General features: G+C 42.0%; 1 protein-coding gene and 1 pseudogene across 1 annotated transcript; both read right to left on the reverse strand.

The window, feature by feature from the left end:
- Positions 1-980: 980 nt before the first annotated feature.
- Positions 981-2,423, reverse strand: LOC127670382 (putative sperm motility kinase W). The gene has a single exon (XM_052164708.1). The coding sequence runs from the start codon at positions 2,421-2,423 to the stop codon at positions 981-983; it is 1,443 nt and encodes a 480-aa protein (XP_052020668.1).
- A 3,784-nt stretch (positions 2,424-6,207) lies between these two features.
- LOC127670545 (nucleolar RNA helicase 2-like) lies at positions 6,208-8,478 on the reverse strand (annotated as a pseudogene).
- Between the last annotated feature and the right edge of the window lie 12,758 nt (positions 8,479-21,236).

Genomic DNA, 21,236 nt, shown 5'->3' on the forward strand with positions numbered 1-21,236 from the left:
AACTAGAAATATTACATTAGGTTAGGCAAACGAATCACAAAAGACCACACATGAATGCACATTCTGATAAGTGGATATTAGTCCAGAAGCTGGGAACACCCAAGACACAATTCACAGAGCAAACAAAGCTCAAGAAGGAGGGAGAACAAAGTGTGGATACTTTGGTCTTTCTTAGAAGGGGGAACAAAATAGCAATGGGAGGAGATTCAGAGACAAAGTGTCAAGCTGAACCTGAAGGAAAGACCATCCAGAGTCTGCCCCAGCAGCAGATCCATCCCATATACAGTCACAAAACTCAGATACTATGGTGGATGCTAAGAAAAGCTTGCTGAAAAAGCCTTTGTTATAGCTGTCTCCTGACAGGTCCTGCCAGAGCCTTACAAATACAGTCGGATGCTCACAGCCAACCATAGCACTGAGCATGGGGTCCCCAATGAAGGAGGTAGAGAAGGGTCTGAGGGAGTGGAAAGGTTTTGCAGCCCCATAGGAAGAACAACAAGACAAACCAACCAAACCTCCCAGAGCTTCCAGAGACCAAGCCACCAATCACGGAGTGCAGATACCTGTGGCTGCATAATAGCAGATGACATCCTTGTCAGGCATCAATAGGAGGAGAGTTCCTTGGTCCTCTGAAGCTCTGATAGATGCCCCAGGGTAGGGGAATTGAAGACGTGGAGATGGGAGTGGGTGGATGGGTGGAAGAACACCTTACTAGAAGCAGCAGGAGGGTAGATAGGAGAGGGGGTTTCCAGGAGAGGAGGAAACCAGGTAAGGGGATAACACCTGAAATGTAAATAAATTAAAATTAAAAGAAATATATCTGACCATCTCAAGAGACCCTGGAAATATACATCTCATTTCCAATGAGAAGACACGAATAAATACAGAGAGAATAAACTTCAGAGCCGAAATGCACCCTCCCATACTTGCCTATCCGTTCATTGGGTTCATCATCCAACCTCTTCCAGGGGAGCCACGTTCTAGGAGGATGTACACTGGGTTTTTGGAGCCCGGGGGATGCAACAAAGTCTCCACAGGCAATCCCTGATTCTTTTTCGAAAGCGTTTGAAACGCCCGCTCTTCACAGGGGGAGGCAGTGGTTCCACAGACCAGCTTTGCTCAGGGGGCAAGTGTGTTTTGTCTTCCGCGGTGATGGTGTCGAAAAGACACGCGGCAGCCACGGCTCCAGAGTGGAGGGCAGGGGCAGAGGCAGAAGCAGGGCTCTTCTTTTTTGGAAAATGGAGGGCCATGGGCGGCAAGGAGACACTTCTGGCCACTATGTGCCCTGATAGTGCCAGGGCATCAGGTCGCAGCTGTCCTGAGGGCCTTATGTGGAGGAGGCCAGAGTTGGGTTCACTGGCTCTTCTTTTGAGGGGAAGACCAGGGCTAGAGGCATGTGCTGGCGATGGGGGTGGTGTAGGGCACGGATTGACAGGCTTGGCTGAACCGGTAGGTATAGTCTCGATTCCTAGGCGTACCTGTTCTTGTAAAAGCAAATAGGTCCCCATTTTTTCATCAAACTTTCTCTTGTGCAGCGACTCCAAAATCTCGTTGGCATTAAACCCCATGCCACGGAGCCTGTCTACGATGTCGCAGTCTGGATAGGAGTCAGTGGGGATGTTTACTTCAGCCTTTAGTATCCAGGGATGTTCTTCAATATCTTCGACGGAGGGCCTCATCTCTGGGGCAACAGTAAGGATCTGGTGGATTAGATTTTCAAGGTGACCAGAGAAGTAAGGTGGAATGTGATAGGTCCCCGTGGCGATATTTTCCTCTATCTCCTTCATGGTCTTTCCTGTAAAGGGGTAGTACGAAGTGCTTATAAAATAGAGCAGCACGCCCAAACTCCACACATCGGTTTTCCTGCCGTCGTAAGCCTCCCCTAGTACGAGTTCTGGGGCAAAAAAGACCTTGGTCCCACACCTCCGTTTCAGGAAGCTGCCAGGCCTGATCTTGGTGGCCAGCCCAAAGTCTGTCAACTTGACGTTACCCTCCGCGTCCCTGAGGACATTCTGTGGTTTAATGTCTCTGTGAATAAAGTCATTGTTGTGGCAATACTTTACTGCAGACACTACTTGACCAAATATTTTCTTGGCCTCTGCCTCCTGCAGTGGGCCATTCTCCTCTGTTAAATCAGATAAGTTCCCTCCCGGAGCGTATTCGAGTATAAAATTAACGTGGCTTGGTGTTATCAGGACCTGGAAGAGGCGGATGATGTTCGGATGGTTTAAGGTCTCCAACGCTGCGCGTTCTGCCAGGATGATTCTCTCGGACTTCTTGGTGATTTCTATCGATTTGACGGCGACCATCACCTTGGTTGTCAGGTGCAAGGCCAATCTGACACTACCAAAGGCACCCTCACCGAGATGGAAAAGTACTTTGTATTGACTTGCCAAATTCTTGCTTTTGGCATCGTCGGCCATGGGGCTGAGTGTTCCGTGCACTCTGGTTACCACCGGTTGTGAGGTTCAAGGAACCCACAACTAACAATATCGAGTGCACTGAACGAGTCCCACAGGTCACCCAAATCGGCTCCCTGCTCTGTATGGACAAATCCAACAGGCCAGTCCACAGTCTTATACAGAGGGCACGCATTCTTCCATCACAGAGGATTTTTGTGAGGTCAGAGCACAAAATGCACCTACCAGAGGTTGTAACCCACAGTGGCTATCCTCACTCTGAGCCAGAGGGACCTTTCCATTCTCATAAAAATGAGACTATAAGCTTCTTCTTCAGCAGATCAAGAAGACAGATCAAAACTTAACTCGTTTAGCAATCACAGGCAGCAGAGTGCATTAGCAGCCATTGTAGCTGGGTGCTGAGTAGGCCAAACCAACCATCTGGACTTTCAAGCATTTTAGACAAGTGTTCTGCAGAGAGGGGCTAAGTCTCCACAAAATGTAATCTTGAGCTTTGCTACCCAGCCTCTTGGTTCTCAGAATGGGACTCTGAGACTTAATTATATATGAGGAACTACCTAGGCTATAAGCTGTGGATAGTTCCCCAGCTGGCTTGTGAGTGATATAACCCATTTACTCTAGTCTGTGTCTGCCACATAGATGGTTATCTCTCCTGAGATTCATGTTTCTGTCTTCCTCAGAGTTCAAGGCCAATCTGCAGGTCTTCACTGTTTCCTAGAGTCCTATCTCCCCCTGCCTGATGTCCCACCTTTTATTTCCTGCCTTGCTAAATTGACCCTCAATTATGCTTTTTATTGTCAAGTGATGCTTATACATAGTACTAAAGAGATTCTCTTTATTTATTCCCCTCCATAGTCCAACTAAATGTCCATTGCTAACATTAGTAAACTCTAATAGGGAGGAACAACTATGAAAACCAGCAGATAAGAATTTAGGTCCACAGTGTCCATTTTATCTGTATTTGGACACATTAGGGGAAAGTGCTCTCCAATCAGAACTACCTTGGTGATTGAATTTGAATTTGTATACAGAAATCATTTACTATCAATTTATGCATTCATACAACTAAGAGTTTCTCCTAGACCTTATAACATTTTCTGAAATTCTAAACAATTTTCCCATATTTCAATTTCCCACTTTGAAATATGGGACTCTGACTACCTAGTCTTCAATCCATTCAGAGACCTGAGGAATTAAATACCCTCAATTGCCAGAACATACAACACAAGCAGCTTCCTCATCTATGCAACTGACAGACAGCTGCTTCCTTAGACAGACACCCAAAAGTCTATGAATCTTTGGAGTATCTATCTTTTGCCTTCCGGCCCAGAATATATGCCAGACTTTCAAGTAGGAATTGTGAAGGACTCCTTACCTTCTCCTGGCAAAGCTTGGGCATCGACTTCCCTGTGTCTTATTTATCTACATCTTGGACAGCATTTGTCTGCAGTTTAGGCGAGCACAATTTCTTGCCTAGTGTCTAGCTTGTCACGTTTGAAGCAAACTCCATATAGTGGTTCTTCAGTACTCATCATCTACTTTGAAGATGTCCGTGTGTTGCCAGGAACAGACATGCCTCACCTTAAGACTGTTTTATTAACAAAACATCTAGAAATGCCATATTCTGTAGATGTTTGAGGTTTTTGAAGACTATAATATATGTGAATTGATTGTTCGTAGCTAATATATGTTTAACATATTATACATTTTTTGTAATCAACAATATTCATATCTAACAAGCCTGTAAGTTTGTTTGACTAACCAGTAACTTGCATTTCTTAATTATCCTAGACAGTTTGCAACAGCAGCCTTCAATGAATAGAACTCCACATTACATAGGTATAATACCTTAATGAGATTTGAAACATATATACATAGTATATTCTTGCAAATATAATCCTATTCTGTATTAAGATACAAAGCAAATGTGAAAATATTTGGCTTGTTATGTTCTTTGGTCTAAAAGTTGATTTTCATAATCTACTGCTTTATTCACACACTCATACACACATATCCACACATATATGCATATGTACAAATATATATGCATATATACACCTATACATATACATGCTATTATTCCCCTATCACACTTTTCTTTTAATGCCTTCTTCCACTCTCCTTGAGCATTAGAGAGGAGCAAGAGAAGGATCAAGGAAAGAGAAGGGAAGAGAAAAAGAAAGTCCTGAGTCTAACCTCCCTTACTGTGATTCCACACTGACCAAGCCAATTAACAACTTTTAAGTAATCCTCCTTAAAGGAGGACAAATATAAATAACGTGATTTATAACCACAACCATCCACCCCACTTTTGGTGAACGGGATGTCATTCTCTTGAAATTGCTTCCTACTGTTTGGTGGTGTCTTTTCCTTATGTGTGTCCAAAAAATTGGGGAATTGGCCAGTATTAAGAAAGCTGGTTGTACTATCAGTTGTCCAAGTTCTGTTTACTAAAAGATATAAGGCTTAATTAAACCAAGACCCTCGTGGAAAAGTCTAAGAGTCCAGACCAACTGGGATCAGCAGCTTTCAAGCTTTCCTAGAAGTGAATTTTGATGAAAAAGCTATTTTCATAGTCTGAAACTGAGCCTAGCAAGATGCTAGAATAAATATTTCTCAGGGTCATAAAACCCTACCCAGGATCCCTGAGAGTGAATCTTGTCATGGCTTCTACTTCATTGGTGTCTGTAAGCATATAAAATTTTACAGGTAATACACATTTCTGCATAAACGTATATATGGAATATGAAGTGTGCTCAATCAGCTGAAGAGGATGTGATGATGTCTGTTTGATCTGGTAGGTTGTTGTTTTCCTAAGTTAGCTTGGACTATATACACAAAGTTTAATATGAATTTTCATCCACGTCATTTCAAAGAATGACATGAATCCACCCTGAAGAATCTGTAGCCAACAAGATTATTAGCAATACTTAGATGAAGTCCAAGCTATAGACTTTTTCATGTCTCAGACAGTTTGAGTGCAGTTCCCAGGTAGAGGGATCAGAAAAATAAGTAACCTGTTTTGTTGATCTTCATGATTTCTTTCTGGTCTGTAGCAGGGATCTTCAGGAGGTCTCTTCCTGTCAACTCTGAGTTTTATTAATTTTGAAGGATTCCACAGTTTTCCTTTTCCTGTTTAAAAAGTATCACATTCAATTTCCCTATGCAGAATATTTGCTGCCTTCTGTTCTGAGGTTATCACATAGTTATGCTTATCTAAATCTAAACAGTGCATTCTAAGATCTTGTGCAGCTGAATAAACTGTCTCATTGCCATCTTAAAATTTCAAGTCAATAAAGCATGATTTAAACTATCTTTGGAGGATCTCAGATCTCCTTTTTGTTCCAGAAGCATTTCCTTTGAAGTCCTGTGAGAGTTCTCCATAATTGCTTGGTCTGTACATTGGTGATGTATAACACTTTTATGCCACAATGGGAAAAGTGTGTAATGGATAGATACACAGGTTAAAGCACCATCAGCTCTGATCTGCAAAGACATTTCCACGATAGCCACCATCTCTAATAAATGTGCAGTTTCAGAACCATCCCTTTCAGAAGTCAAGACTAAGGTTTCCAAAGCTGAAGCTGCTTAGAAGACTAAATATGTATCCAGTGCATGATGTATTAACATATGCACATTTTAAAAATTTCAAACTCAACAAAATCAAGCACATGACATTTACTGAAACACATCTCTTGTGTGTTATTGCTATGGAAATTTAATTAATTTTATTACAAATCAGAGTCTCAATTTTAACAGAATGTTGAGCCTCTATGAGCTGCCAGTGTCATGCTTCAAGCCGTCCTGCAATTTGCTCCTCTAGAAATTCTTCTTCTTCTCTCATTCTAAGTTCCAGATTGGCTTCTTTTAAGACTCTGTTCTGATTTTAAAAATACTCTCATCTCTGTTATCCGGCCTCTAACCTAGTATCCGGTTTCTGACTTATGTATATCAGCTTTATTTTGAACTTACTTAAAGGTGTTATATAAAACTACAATAATTACCGAACATATTAATTATTTATTGCTTACACCAAAATAATATTATATGGGGTCAAATGGCCATCTATCATTGTATTTATCTCCAGGTTTTTTTTTTCTTTTCTTTTCTTTTCTTTTCTTTTCTTTTCTTTTCTTTTCTTTTCTTTCTATCTTTGTTTGTTTCTTTTTCTTTTTCTTATTTTGAAGAGAGGTTTTCTCCATGTAGCCCTGGCTGCTTCGATATCAATCTGGGGTCCATCCTGCTCTGGCTGCTCAGTGGCCAAGGTGAGCTGCTAGCATCTCGATTCATGCCGATTCTCCTGTATTTCTGTGACTCATTCAGTGCAGACACCAAAACAATCTCCCAGTTTTCTTTGAGGAAGACCATCTTCTTCACTTTGGCCTTGATGTTCTCACCTAGCAGCTCCTTATCTTCTTGCCAAGCACAACTAATGTTGGGCATCAAAATAGCGCAGGATCCTGGTTGCAAAGTCTGCTTCCTTGTTGATCACAGAGTGCTGGTTGAGATGTAGGTCAGAGCAGCTGCCAGGGCTTCTAGAGGTCCTTTGTCTCAATCAGCTTCTCAGCTGACTGCTTGATATGGCCATTGGCAGTGGGAGGCACTGAATCCTAAAGACTGATGGCATCTTTGCTGGAGGCCTTTATTATTTCTGTTGCAGAAGGAACAGCTATTCATTTAAACTTAATTCCTGATTACCCCTCCACTTGAGCTAACTGGTACTCTTCTTTGTGCTGATAAATGCAGATGCAAACGCCTGACTTTCCTGCTTTTCCTGTTCTCTCCGAATAATGACTGTAAAACTCCACATCCTTTGGTTGACAGTCCTTAATAATCAAGTAAACCTCAGGATGTCTAACACATGGGCAACAACATTGGTAACCACCAAAACTCTAAAATTGCCATTTTGGAAACCTTTCAGGGTAATTTCCCTTGCTTCCGCAGAATTTTGCCTTGTAAGGACTAGGCATCCTGCTTTGTGCATGTGTTTTGTAACAGTTCCTGGTCATCCTTCTTAGTTTCACAGAGATGATTGTGTGCCCATGATGACTACTGTACTCTCAGATCACATCACCAATCAGTGCTGCACTCTGTCCAGTGACACTTAATCTCCAGGTGCTCCACAGCTATAGCTGCTTTCTGAGTCTTTTTTACCAATCAGGTCTATCTGTTCATATGTAGATTTCATGTATCTTTTAACAACATTAGATACCCAATTTGAGCTAGTTGCAGAGAAAAGCAATGTTTGGGTGTTGACTTCAGAATCTGTCTTGAATGCTACATGTGAAATTTCTTCCAGCTGATCAGCAAAACTCATATCCAACTTCTGGTCAAATTCACCCAGGACAACATGTTTAAGTCTGGTGAGATCTCCCTTCCCTTGCTTCTATAAGGGTTTTCCTTAACACACCCACCCACTTTTGCATCCCTGCCCTTGATTCCCCTACACTGGGGCATCTATCAAGCCTTCATGGGACCAAGAACCTCTCCTCCCTTTGAAGTTTGACAAGGCAATCCTCTGCTACATATGCAGCTGGAGCCTTGTATTCTCTTTAGCTCATGGCTTAGTCCCTGGGAGCTCAGGGGGATCTGGTTGGTTGATATTGTTGTTCTTCCTAGGGGGTTGCAAACCCCTTCAGCTCCTTCAGGCCTCTTTCAAACTCCTCCACTGGGGAACCTGTGCTCAGTCCAATGGTTGGCTGCAAGCATCCACCTCTCTATTTGAAAGGCTCTGGCAGGTCCTTTTAGGAGACAGCCATATTAGGCTCCTTTCAGCAAGCATTTCTTGGCATCCATAATAGTGTCAGGGTTTGGTGATTGTATATAGGATTTATCCATAGGCAGGATAGTCTCTGGATGGTCTTTTCTTCAGACTGTGCTCTACAATGTATCCCCATGTTTGCTCCTGTGTGTATTTTGTTTCCCATCTAATATTAACTGAAGCACCCACACTTTGATCTTCCAAACTGCTGAATACTAGTCTCACTATCCATGAATTCTCGCTGGATATTTGATTACACTCTGATACCAGTGATTGTGATGTTTTCTGGTAAATCATGTTCCTAGTAGAGGTGTGATTCACCCTTAATGCACATATTTAATCCCAAATGATGAAGATAAAGTTAATAATATAGAAAGTAGCAGCATGTTTGAATGTTATATCTAATTGAGTGGTAGAAATGATCTGAATCAGGGAAAATTCAAGAGAAGAGGATATGCCCACTCTCCTGAGAAAACAGGGGGAAAAGAGTCTACTTAATCAGAGCCATGGAGAGAGCTAGAAAAGAAGAAAATTAAGCTGTTTCCCTGGGAGAGATTTACAGGGATCATAAAGAACCAGAAAGTATTTTGTTCCGCTTTCTAAGAAGGAAGGAACCCTCTCCCCCCCCCCCCCACACACACTTTGGTCTTCCTTTTTCTTGAACTTCACGTGGTCTGTGAATTGTATGTTGAGTATTCAGATCTTTTGGGTTAATATGCACTTATTAGTGAACACATACCATGTGTGCTATTTTGTGATTGTGCTACCTTACTCAGAATGATAATTTTCTAGTTCCATCAGTTTGCTTAAGAATTTCATGAATTCATTGCTTTAATAGCTGAGTAGTACTCCATTGTGCAAATGTACCACAATTTCTGTATCCATTCCTCTATTGAAGAACATCTGGGTTCTTTCCAGCTTTTGGCTATTATAAATAAGTCTGCTATGAACCAATGGATCATGTGTCCTTATTACATATTGGAGCATCTTCTGAGTATATGTCCAAGAGTGGTATAGCTGGGTCCTCAGGGAATATTATGTTGAATTTTCTGAGGGACCAACATACTGATTTCCAAAGTGGTTGTACCAGCTTGCAATCCTATGAACAATGGAGGAGTGTTCCTCTTTCTCCATATCCTGGCCAGCATCTGCTGGCACCAGAGTTTTTGTTCTTAGCCCTTTGGACTGGTGTGAGGGGGAATCTCAGGGTTGTTTTGATTTGCATTTCCCTGATGACTAAGGATGTTGAACATTTCTTTAGGTGCTTTTAGTCCATCCTACATTCCTCAGTTGAAAATTATTTCTACAGTACCTGGGAACTCTACTTTGAGAAGAACTGGTTTAACTACATATGCACAGAGCACCACCCACCTCACTGCAGTTCCAAGTAGCTACTGTCCAGTATTCACTGGCAGGGGGCAGTGTGGAGCTGGTCTGTTGACACCATTGCTTATCATCTTCTGGTGTCAAGAGAAATCTGGGCCTGGCACACAAGGCACTCCCCTGCAAGTCCACAATACACTTTACAACTAGAGCCATATATAGTATATTTGAAATGTTTTATTTAATGCTGAATAAATTAGCTTAGGAGGCAGAGGATGTAAAATGAAAAGGCATGTCACCATGTCGTCTTTAGAAATGAGTTGTTTCCTTCAAAATTACCTTACTTTTACTTCTGAGTCCAAACAGGCTCTTGTACCCCTGAGACAGCGGTCAGGGGTTGTGGTCACTCCAGGACTCTAAAGCAGGGTCTGGGCTTGAGAGCCCTGAGCAGCTGGAAGACAAACATCTTCCTGAAGGTTAGAAGGAAGGTAACATGTGAATCCTTGAAGAAGGCTCCAGAAACAAGCTTTTTAGTGGGGCTGGGTAGGAGCCATTTCTGAGTTTGTTGCAAGATCACAAACAAAAGCAGTGCACAGGCTTCAAGGCACAGGCAGGATGCTCCCCCCCCCAATACCCTAATTAGCTCACTGAGCCAGGCTAGCTAGCATGTCTTGTATTTAATGAAAGGGGACCTGCAATGGTGGTGGTTGTCCTCAGCACCCATCTCAGCCCTGCACACTCTGCCTTGATCAGAGTTCAAGCAGTCAAAGACAGACTCCATTGACCCGGTGACCCTTCCATTAACTGCTTTCCCAATCTCAGGGGACAAGAATGTGCCAAGAGAGCCTGCCCAGGCAGCTCAGGCTGTGCCAGGCTAAGATGAGGCAAGCACTATGGAGTGCCTGAAATGGCTGTATTCAGGTAATTGGAAGCTCCTGTGCTCACTGTGTGCAAATGAGAGGCTCATCTTAAGTGGCTCTGTGGGGAGCAGACCTGTTGGCAGTGTCTGTCCTCCACAGCACAGGGTTCTGTGCACAGACAGCCACCTGGTAAAGTGTAGTGTGCCTGGGCTGTGCTTGGGGTGTCAGCTGTGGGCCAGCAAAGGTGAGACAATGACAGTTCACTTGGGTAAAGCTTGTGTCACCAGGGAACAGCTGTCTCTGCTGTCCTCCCTCCCCCTTTGGAGCTGGCCAGGTGTTTGTTCTTCTTCCCCCTCTCCCTTGGTGTCTGGCAGCCTCACATTCAGCCAGCTCCATGTGGTTTCCCAGATCTTGGCTCTGTGCCCTCCCATCTCCTTTTTTAGCCAGCATTGGTCTTGATCCGAAGTAATCTTTCTGAACTTAAAGAACTTCTCTCTGTGAGTACCTTGGCTTCCCAGAAATTAATCTTCTTTGTGTACTGTGACAGATGATGGAAACAAATGGAAATGTGTCTGAGTGTTTTTGAGAGATTTTCTCTAAGGTAGGTATGACACACCATGGATGGTTTCTGGAACATTTCCTCAGGATGCATTTCCAGCTGTATCAAACTGAGAAAGCAACTAGACAATCAACCTTCAGCTGCCTGGGATTCCTGACCACGGACACAATGACATCACTTGCTCTTTCTCCTAATACCCTGCTGTTTTCATCATGAGGTACTGTATCATCATCACTTCTGAGTGAATGTAAGGAGAAATGTAAGTCATAGAATTTCCTATGGACACTAGACTCATTCCACTAGCCATGTGTCTCTTTCCTTTGCCAAGTCACAAAAGTATTACCATTTCCTCCCAAACTTTTCAGAGAACCCAAGGGTTTGAGACTATAGACTCTTCCACTGACTGTTCTCCCTTCCCCCATCTCTGTCAACTCATTGTTAGGTGACCTGTGAATGTACTTCTCTAAGTGAATTACCCCACCAGGTACTGTGCTGAGTGTGATGGTCTTGGCACCTGTGCTTGTGGGTCTTACAGTTTCTAACCCCTAAATATGGAAAACCACTGGCCTACTGGAGACAAGGATTACCCAGGGATAGTTGGTGGCTTCCTCATTCTGCACACAAATATCTCCTAGTCAGACATTAAGTGTGGACCATGATGATAATAGAGACAAAGACAGAATGCTAGGAGGACAGCAAATCTGAAAACAATGAACCTGAGACCAATAAGCTATTTAATTGCTGCCATGCATGCAGTGCTGAGAAGCAGTGAACCCTTCCTCAGTCATGGGGCTCCACAAATGCTCATCAGTCTGCTATTAATCTCATGTGTGCCCTGTCAGTCACAGCCCTGTGAGAGAACGCCGAGCTCAGCAGATGTGAAAGGCTGAACCCGTGCCCGAGCTGAGTCAATGTCCGTAATGGTACTGGGCCTCTGAAAGTGTCTGGAAGAAGGGTCAGGTAAAGAATTAGTAGACAGTGGTTGAATTGCCTTAAAGACTGAAAATCAAGGTGACAGGTTTAGATGTGTGTGTGTGTATGTATGTATATACATAAACATATATATGTATTCAAATATGTATGAATATGTGTGTATATGTAATTTCTATGTGGGACCAGTCCATGGAATCCAGGCATCTTGTCTCATGTGAATGTAGCAGAGGCACAAGAAGTCTAAGAAGATCCCAGAGCCCCCTAACTTCCTGCAATGAAGACAACCAGAGACTGATTCTCTACAACCTCAGATCCTGGGCAGGGTCTCAGTAGCCGTTTTCCCTACTTAACTGGTGCTCATGAAATGCACTCACTGGAGGAGAGCAACCAGGATGGAGCTATTGCTCAGGACATGCTGATGCCTTAGGTGCCATAGCTGGAGGTCAAGAAACACAGTCTATAAAGGTCAGCTTCCAATGCAAACAGAAAGCAAGAGCAAAGGCGTAAGACCTTAAGGGAAGGCAGCTTGTGTCTGTATTCTCCAACTGAGGGTTTGTTCTTCTGAGAGCACTGGAGCTAAGGTATCGTCAGAACCCGGGAATGGAGGGATGCACATCACCTCTCCTAGATCAGAGACCAACATCTGGGCACATGTGGAAGGTGGACCTTTGACAGTGCTTTTCACATTTGTCTCACTAAATAAAAGTAGAAATTCTTTTTGTTTTTAAACAACAACAACAACAAGAAGAAGAAGAATGATCAGATTTATGACTGAGAGAAGCCCTATCATGTGCAGCACAGGCAGCAAGGTCTGCTGTTTGGGGCAGGTCTGCCTCCTTACCCACCCACCTTCTCTCACTTTTTGGTCACTCTACTCTGTGCTACATACAGTTAATTTGCTCATTTCTCAACATTCGTTTGTGAATGTCACTGCTACTTTTAAGAACAGGGTGTATCCTTTTTTGTTTTTGTTTTTATTTTTACTGTTTTTACTCTTTAATCTTTTTTTTTATAGTCCATTTGTTGTCCCCCATTCTGGTCTAAACTCTGACTCTTCTTCATCCCATTTCTCCCCCTGAATCTCCAAGACAATGTCTCCAAGCATCACTAGACCTCTCCATACCCTGGGTCCTCAAGTTTCTTGAGGGCTAATTGTGATTTCTATCACAGGGGCCAGACAAGGGGATCCTCTGCTGTATATGTGTTGGGGTCTCATATCAGCTGGTGTGTGTTGCCTGGTTGGTGGTTCATTGTCTGAGAGATCTTGGGGGTCCAGGTTAGTTGTGACTGTTGGTCTCCCTAAGGGCTCATCCTCTTCTTTAGATTCTTCAGCTCTTACAGAATCCACCACAGGGTTCCCCAGCTTTTGTCCATTATTTGGGTGTAAACATTTGCATCTGACTACTTCAGCTGCTTGTTGGGCCTCTCACAGAGCAGTTCTTTTAGAGATTTTGGCTGTGGGATGGCAACCCCATCCCTACACTTGATGCCCTGTCTTTCTATTGGAGGTGGGCTCTACAAATTTCCTCTCTGCACTGCTGGTCATTTCATCTAAGGTCCCTCCTTTTGAATCTTGAGAGTCCCTTACCTCCCAGGTCTCTGGTACTTTCTATAGGGTCCCTCCAACTCCCATCTGCTGAAAATGCCTGTTTCTATTCTTTCTTCTGGTCCTCTTTCCTCTCACCACCAATACCTGATCATGTTGTACTATTCCCTTCCCTGACTTTTCTCCCATTCGGGTCCCTCCCTCCCTCACCCCCTCCATGATTGCTTTCTTCTCCCTACAAAGTTAGATTGAGTCGTCTTCAATTAGGTTTCAGCTTGTTAACACTGTTCATTTCTGAGGATTGTATCCTGGGTACTGTGTAATTTGGGGGGCTAATATTCACTTAGTGAGTACAAAACATGCATGTTATTTTAGGTCTCAGTCACATTTCTCATGGTGTTATTTTCTAGTTCTAACCATTTGTCTGCCAAACTCATGATGTCCTCATGGTTTACAGCTGACATTGTGTAAATGAACTACATTTTCTGTATCTAGTCCTCCATTGTGGGACATCTTGCTTGTTTCTAGTTTTGGCTATCACACATATGGCCACTATGACCATCGTGGAACATGTGGTCCTGTGGCATGGTAGAGAATCTTTTGTTGATATGCCTAAAAGTGATGTAGCTGGGTCTTCAGGTATCTCTACTTGCAGTTTTCTGAAGTGCCTCCAGATTGCTTTTCAGAGTGATTATACCAGGTTGCAATCCCTGAGCAATGGATGAGTGCTCCCTTTCCTCTGTGTCCATGCCAACATGTGCTATTAGCACGGTTTTTGATCTTAGCCATTCTGATTGGTATAAGGTGGAATCTCAGGGTTGTTTTGATTTGCATTTCCGGGATCACTACAGACTTTTCACATTTCTTTATGTACTCCTAGGCCATTTGAGATTCCTCTGTTGTGATTTCTCTGTTTACTTGTATGCCCCATTTTTATATTGGATTATTTGGGGTTTTGGTGGTTAGTTTCTTGAGTTCTTTATACACTTTGGATATTAGCCCTCTATTGGATGTGGCGTTAGTAAAGATATATTTCCCAATCTTTAGATGGCTGCTTTGTCCTATTGGTAGTATCTGTTGCAGTATGTAGGCTTTCCAGTTTTATGAGGTCTAATTAATCAATTCTTGATCTTAGAGCCCCAGGCACTGGAATTCTCTTTAGGAAATCTCCCAACCCCATTCCATTTCTTCAAGACACTTTTCTCCTTTCTCTACTATTGGATTCAGTGTGTTTTTTATGTTGAGGACTTTGATCCACTTGGAAATGAGACTTGTGCAAGGTGAAGAGCATGATCTATGTTCCTTTTTCTACGTACAGACTGCCAGTTAGACCAGTGCCATTCATTGAAGATGCGTTAGTTTTCCAATATATATTTTTTGTTTCAATGTCAAAGATCAATTGTCCATAAGTGTGTGGTTTTATTGCTTGGTATTTATTTCTATTCTATTGATAAACCTGTGTGTTTTTGTAAGAATACCATGCAGTTGTTAGTATAGCTTGAGGTCAGGATGATAATTACTACGGAAGTTCTTTTAAGAATGTTTTTCCCTATTCTGCTTTTTGTTGTTTTGATTTTCAGAATTACTCTTTCCCAGTTTTTGAATATTTATGTTCAAATTTTGATGGTGATTGTGTTGAATCTGTAGATTGCTTTTAGTAGGATGGCCATTTTCAGGATGTTAATTCTACCAAGCCATGAGTGTAAGATATCACTTCATATTCTGAGTTCTCATTCAATTTATTCTTGAGAGACTTGAAACTCTTGTCATACAGATATTTTACTTTGTGGTTAGAGTTTCCCTGATACATTTTATAATTTGTGACTACATTGAATGGTGGTATTTCCCTAAGACTCTTTCCAGGACCATTTATCATTGTATAATGGAAGACTACAGATAAATTTGAGTTTAATTTCCAGCAGCTTTGCTTAAGTTGTTTATCAGGTGTAGAAGTTTCCTGGTAGAATTTTTTGTTTGCTTATGTATACTACCATATCACTGGCATATAGTGATACTCTGACCTCTTTGCAAAGTTGTAAGGCCTTGATCTCTTATGTGGTCTTACTGCACTAGCTAGAACTTCCAGGGCTATATTGCATAGTTATGGGGAGAGTGGACATTCATGTCTTATTCCTGAATTTAGTTGTATTGCTTCAGGTATTTCTTTTAATTTGATAGTTTTTTGTGGTTTGCTCTATTTTAGTTTTATTTTAATTTTTTAAAATTCTTTTAATTAGATATATTTTGTTGGCAATTCACCATGACTTCTTTTTTTTAATTGTGATTTTTCTGATTTATTTTTATTTACATTTAAAATGATTTCCCCTTTTCTAGACCCCCACTCCCCGAAAGTCCCATCAGCCCCCTTCCCTCCCCCTGTTTTCCCACCCAACCCTTCCCATCTATTTTAGTTTTATTATATTTATGTATGGGCATTGAATTAGTGGTCTCTCCAATACTTTTTAACATGAAGGGGTATTGTGTTTTGTCAAATGATTTTTCAGCATGTAATGAGAATGCCAAGTTATTTTTCTTTCAGTTTGTTTATCTTGTGGGTTACATTAATGGATTTTCATATATTGAAACAATTGAACATCCCTGGGATGAAGTCTAATTTATCATGGTGAATGATGGTTTCTATATGTTGTTGACTTCAGTTTGTGTGAATTTTATTGAGTATATATGCATCTATGTAAGTGAAATTGATATGAAGTTCTCTTTCTTTGTTGGGTCTTTACTGTGTGGTTTAGGTATCAGAGTAATTGTGGGTTCCTAGAATGAATTAGGTAGTGTTCCTTCCATTTCTATTTTATGGAATAGTTTGTAGAGTTTTGGTATTAACTCTTCTTTGAAGGTCTGGTAGAATTCTGCACTGAAGTCATCTGGCCCTGGCCTGTTTTTGGTTGGGAGGTTTTTAAGGAATTCTTATATTTTCTTAGGGGACATGGGCCTGTTTAAATAGTTTACCTGCTCTTAACTTTGGTATGTTTTATCTGTCTAGAAATTCATCCATTTCCACTTGATTTCCCTCTTTTATTGAGCATAGCCTTTTGTAGTAGAATCTGATGATTTTTCTGTTTCCCTTGTTATGTCTACCTTTTCCATACTTATTATGTTATTTAGGATATTGTATATGGCACTTTAGTTTGGTTAGGGATTTATCTATCTTGTTGATTTCCTTAAAGAACCAGGTTTTGTTGGTTCTTTGTATCATTCTCTTTGTATCTATTTAGTTTCTCTTTGTTTCTATTTTGTTGATTTTAGCCTTGAGTTTGACAATTTCCTGCCATCTCCTCCTCTTGGGTGTGTTAGCTTTTTGTTCCAGAGCTCTCGGGTGTACTGTTATTTTGCTAGTGTAGGATAACTCCACTTCTTTACCAGGGTGTTTAGTGCTAAGAATTTTCCTCTTAGCACTGCTTTCATTGAGTCCCACAATTTGGGGTATGCTGTTGCTTCATTTTCATTGAATGCCAGAACACTTTATTTTGTTTCTCTCTCTCTCTCTCTCTCTCTCTCTCTCTCTCTCTCTCTCTCTCTCTCTCTCTCTTTTGTTTCTCTCTCTCTCTCTCTCTCTCTCTCTCTCTCTCTCTCTCTCTCTCCCTCCCTCCCTCCCTCCCTCCCTCCCTCCCTCCCTCCCTCCCTTCCTTCCTTCCTTCCTTCCTTCCTTCCTTCCCTCCTTCCTTCCTTCCCTCCTTCCCAAACCAAGTTATCATTTAGTAGAGTTTTTCACTTCCCATGGCTATGTGGGTTTTCTGTTATTGTTGTTGTTTTTGAAATCTAGCCATAGTCTGTCATCAACAGCCATCTTCCCTGTACATAGAGATTTTTCTCCAACAGCCTTCCTATTGAATAATGAGCCTCTCTCTCCATCTGCCTTCCTCCCTGTATGTAGCCACACTCATGAAAGAAGCTGGTTAGTTCGAAAGATCAAGAACAGATAACATATGTGACCAGAGGTTGTACAGTTGCATGGAATGTGTATCAGCCACATGTGCAGGGAATCGGTGTCAATCCACCCGTGAAGAAAGATTGCTCACCTGGGAGGGAAAGCCCACATGAAATAGGGCTTTTGTCCTGAGCCTACTACAGGACAAAGACCTGGTCTCACATTATGGCTGCTCAATCTACACTGCACCTCAGACTCCTGTCATAATACCAAGGACACTGGTCCTGGAAAGGCTCAGTGCAGCAGTGTAGGGGAATACCAGGACAGGGAAGCAGGAAGGGCTTGATTGGGGAACAGAGGGAGGTAAGAGGGCTTATGGGACTTTTGGGGAGGGGGATACAGGAAAGGGGAAATCATTTGAAATGTAAATAAAGAGTATAACAAAAATATTATGTATTCTGTGAGTCTACTTTGTGAGTCTTCAACATACAAGGAGGCCTGGGAGCAAGAATAAATTAAAATGAAATTAAGTTCAACTCAAATTTCTCACCTGAAAAAAATCACATCTAATAAGAGCTCAAAGCTCTTAAGACAGGAAGATATGATCCCCAATTCTTATTATCTATGGAAAAACTAGCTGGGATAGGACAATCCACTTACTGTGTACTGAATTTTCTCAGCTATAAGTTCAGCAGCCTGATCTGCAGAATATGAGCTTTCTTTCAGACTCAGGGTACTCCAATCTCCAGCTATCTCAGGTAGTAAAACAGACAATCCACAATAATCTGGCTGGGATGACCTATATCAAAGTTGGGGCATGACATTTAAAACAAAGATCAAGGAATAAAACAAAGGCAGATAATGCTGCCATCTCCAGCCCTCCTACCCACCATCACTTCTGCATCTGCTGCCACCCCAGTGTGTCTCCCTGGATGAATTTAGGTTTCAGTCTTTTTATTGAGTAAAAGGATGACCTTTGTTAAGTCACTCCACATGTGACAGCCTTGAATTTACATATCTGTGCACTGGAGATAATTGGCCCATTCCTGGAAATATACAAAAAAATACAGTGCTTAACTCCTGTGAACCCTCAGTTACCCAGGTTCCACAGGTGGCATGCCCCATCATTTAAACATTGCAAACCCATCACCCTGAATCCATCCAACCACTCATTCTGAAGTCATCCCTCCCAGGCACAAGCACCTGGAGCTAGAAAGGCTCTAAAATTCCATTCCCCCTGCTCCTTTTAAACTCTATGACGGGAAAACAAAAGGACTAAGCTCAGAGAAAAATTAGTGACAGCTCTAGGATATGCCTATTCTGCATCACCAAACCTAGTCTAGAGTCAGAGTGGCAGATACCAAGGGCTACAATAGAGACTGAGAGAACACTTTGAAGGCTCCACTCTCCTTAAAGAAAATTGGAACCCCTCTTCTTTATGAAGTAATTCTGAGGAGTTTCTGAGCGTTTTACTTCTGCATAGCATGGGGGTGTACCATGGAGATTGTGCCATAGTGTGTGTATAAGATGCAAGTATGAGATATGAGAATGTTGTGAAGGTCTGATGTGGTGAAGGTCAGCGTTTTCAGCAAGCAGCAGTTCCCAGATGCTCCCCACATGTATGCCTTCCTCTGTCCTTTTTAGTTTACCCAGGGAATTAGACATACATGCACTGGAAACCATTTAGGAAAGGTATGTCATTACACATAGACAAGAAATCCATCCAAAATGTGCTGTCTACAGTGTTATAGAAATTGAGGCATTTTCTATCCTCTGACATTCCAGTATGAGAGAGTGCTCAAGACTCAGTCATTGACCTGAGGGTTCTTGGTAAACAAGATAAACTCTCAGAGTGCATTCAGTGATTTCAGTAGAAATTTTGCTCCATAGTGTGAAGGGTTGGGACACTAAGGTGGGAGTGCAGACAGTACAAGGATGGGTCAGCTATAAAGCTGGATCCTTTGAACATCAACTCCCATGCTGGCTTGATTCCCAAATCAAAGCCTTTACCTTTAGGGAGCTTTTGACAGAAAGCTACACCAAGGACAAGTCTGAGCCCAGCGCCTCCTGACTGCAGTGCCTGCCAGAACCTGCCAGAACCTGCCAGAACCTGCCAGAACCTGCCAGAACCACATGCACTTTAACAAACAAGCCCAGAAAGGGAGACCTCCCTTCCCGAGAGCACACTGCAGGCCAGTGGCAGCCACTGGTCACAGCTGGTCCCTGTCCCGCAGCCTATTGCTGTTCCATTCCTCTACCCAGAAGCTTAAACCAGGCCATTTGAACTCGTTAGAAGTAATATGTTTGAGAAGGAAAAGAGCTTGCCTAGATTTATGAAAATATTTTTTCAATGTCTGAAAAAGATGAGAAACAATTAAAGAAGTATATTGAGTTAAATCAATCCTTGAATTATAGCTTGAAGGAAGAACTGAAGAAAAATGAGAAACATACAAAACAGCTGAGCAGGTAAGATTTTTAATATTCCAACAATTCACACATTTATTAAGTAAGTAGTAACATTCTCAAAATCTTTAGGAAATTTAATTTCATATCTGCATTTCCATAACTAAATTATTCTACACAAAGTCTACTTAACTAATTTCTGAACTCTATTTCTGGGCACACTTGGCTCAGTTTCTTTTGCTATTGTCACTTGTCTCTGCATTCAGTGTACTAATATCTTAATGGCGATTGGTGTGATTTTTTAACAGATTTTCTTCTTAGAAACGTATTCAGGTATACCAAGAAATATATAAAGCTATCCACGACTTCCCCCCTCTAGCTCCTCCTGTATACCTCCAACATTTCCTATTCACGACCTCAAGATAAAAATAAAGACCCTTTATGTTCAGGTAGTACTGCCTGTTTGTGAATATGTGCATAGATATGGGATTATTCAGTCAAGCATACCAATTCCTTATATTTTATGTTACGGTATTTTCTCTTTATTAATAATTTTATTTACATTTCAAATGATATCCTCCTTCCTGATTATGCTTCCACAAATTCCGGCCCCATTCCCCCTCTGCCCTCCCATTTGCCTCTCTGAGGGTGCTTCTCCAGCCACTCACCCAATCCCTCCTCACCTAACTAGCAATCCTCCACAGACCAATGGCCTTGCCTCCCATTTGATGTCAGATAAGGTCGTTCTCTGCTACATATGTATCTAGAACCATGGATCCCTTGATGTATGCTTCTTGGTTGATGGTTTAGTCACTGAGAGATGTGGGTGGTCAGTTAGTTGATATTTTTCTTTCGATGGGATTGCAATCCCACTCAGTTCCTTCAATCCTTCCCCTAGCAATTCCATTGGGCTCCTTGGTCTCAGTTGATGGAAGGTGTGATTATTTGCATATGTTTTGGTCAACTGTGGCTAGAAACTCTCAGGGAACAGTTCTACCAGACTCCTGTCAGTAAGTGATTCTTGCCATCAGTAATAGTGTTGGGGCTTGGTGTCTGAAGATGGGAGTGATCCCTAGGTAAGCAGTGTATGAATATCCTTCAGTCTCTGTTCCATTTGTTTATCCCTGTCTTGACTTTGAACAGGAACATTTCTGCCTTAACAATTTTGAGATGGTTGGTTGGCCCCACCCATCAGCTGGGGGCCATGCCTATCTACCAGAGGTGCTCTCTACAGATTCTATGTCCCAATAGTTGGCTAGGAGGCAGATATGTAGAGAGTGGGCTTGATAGTCTATATTATCACTACTGTTTACAACACTTTCTGTTGTAAACAGTGAAAAGAGATCGAGAAAATATTGCCATGGGGACCTTTGACATTCCAAATTACATCTCTGGGCAACTTGGAAATATAATTCATCAGATCCTCACAGGTTCCCCAGAGAAGAGGCCCTCCATTGAGGACATTGAGAGACATTCATGGGTCATGAAACGTGAAGTAAATATCCCCACTATGAATGACCCAGTTTCCAACATTATGGACATGCT

The sequence above is a fragment of the Apodemus sylvaticus genome, chromosome 20, assembly GCF_947179515.1.
Source record: "Apodemus sylvaticus chromosome 20, mApoSyl1.1, whole genome shotgun sequence".
Classification (NCBI taxonomy): Eukaryota; Metazoa; Chordata; class Mammalia; order Rodentia; family Muridae; genus Apodemus; species Apodemus sylvaticus.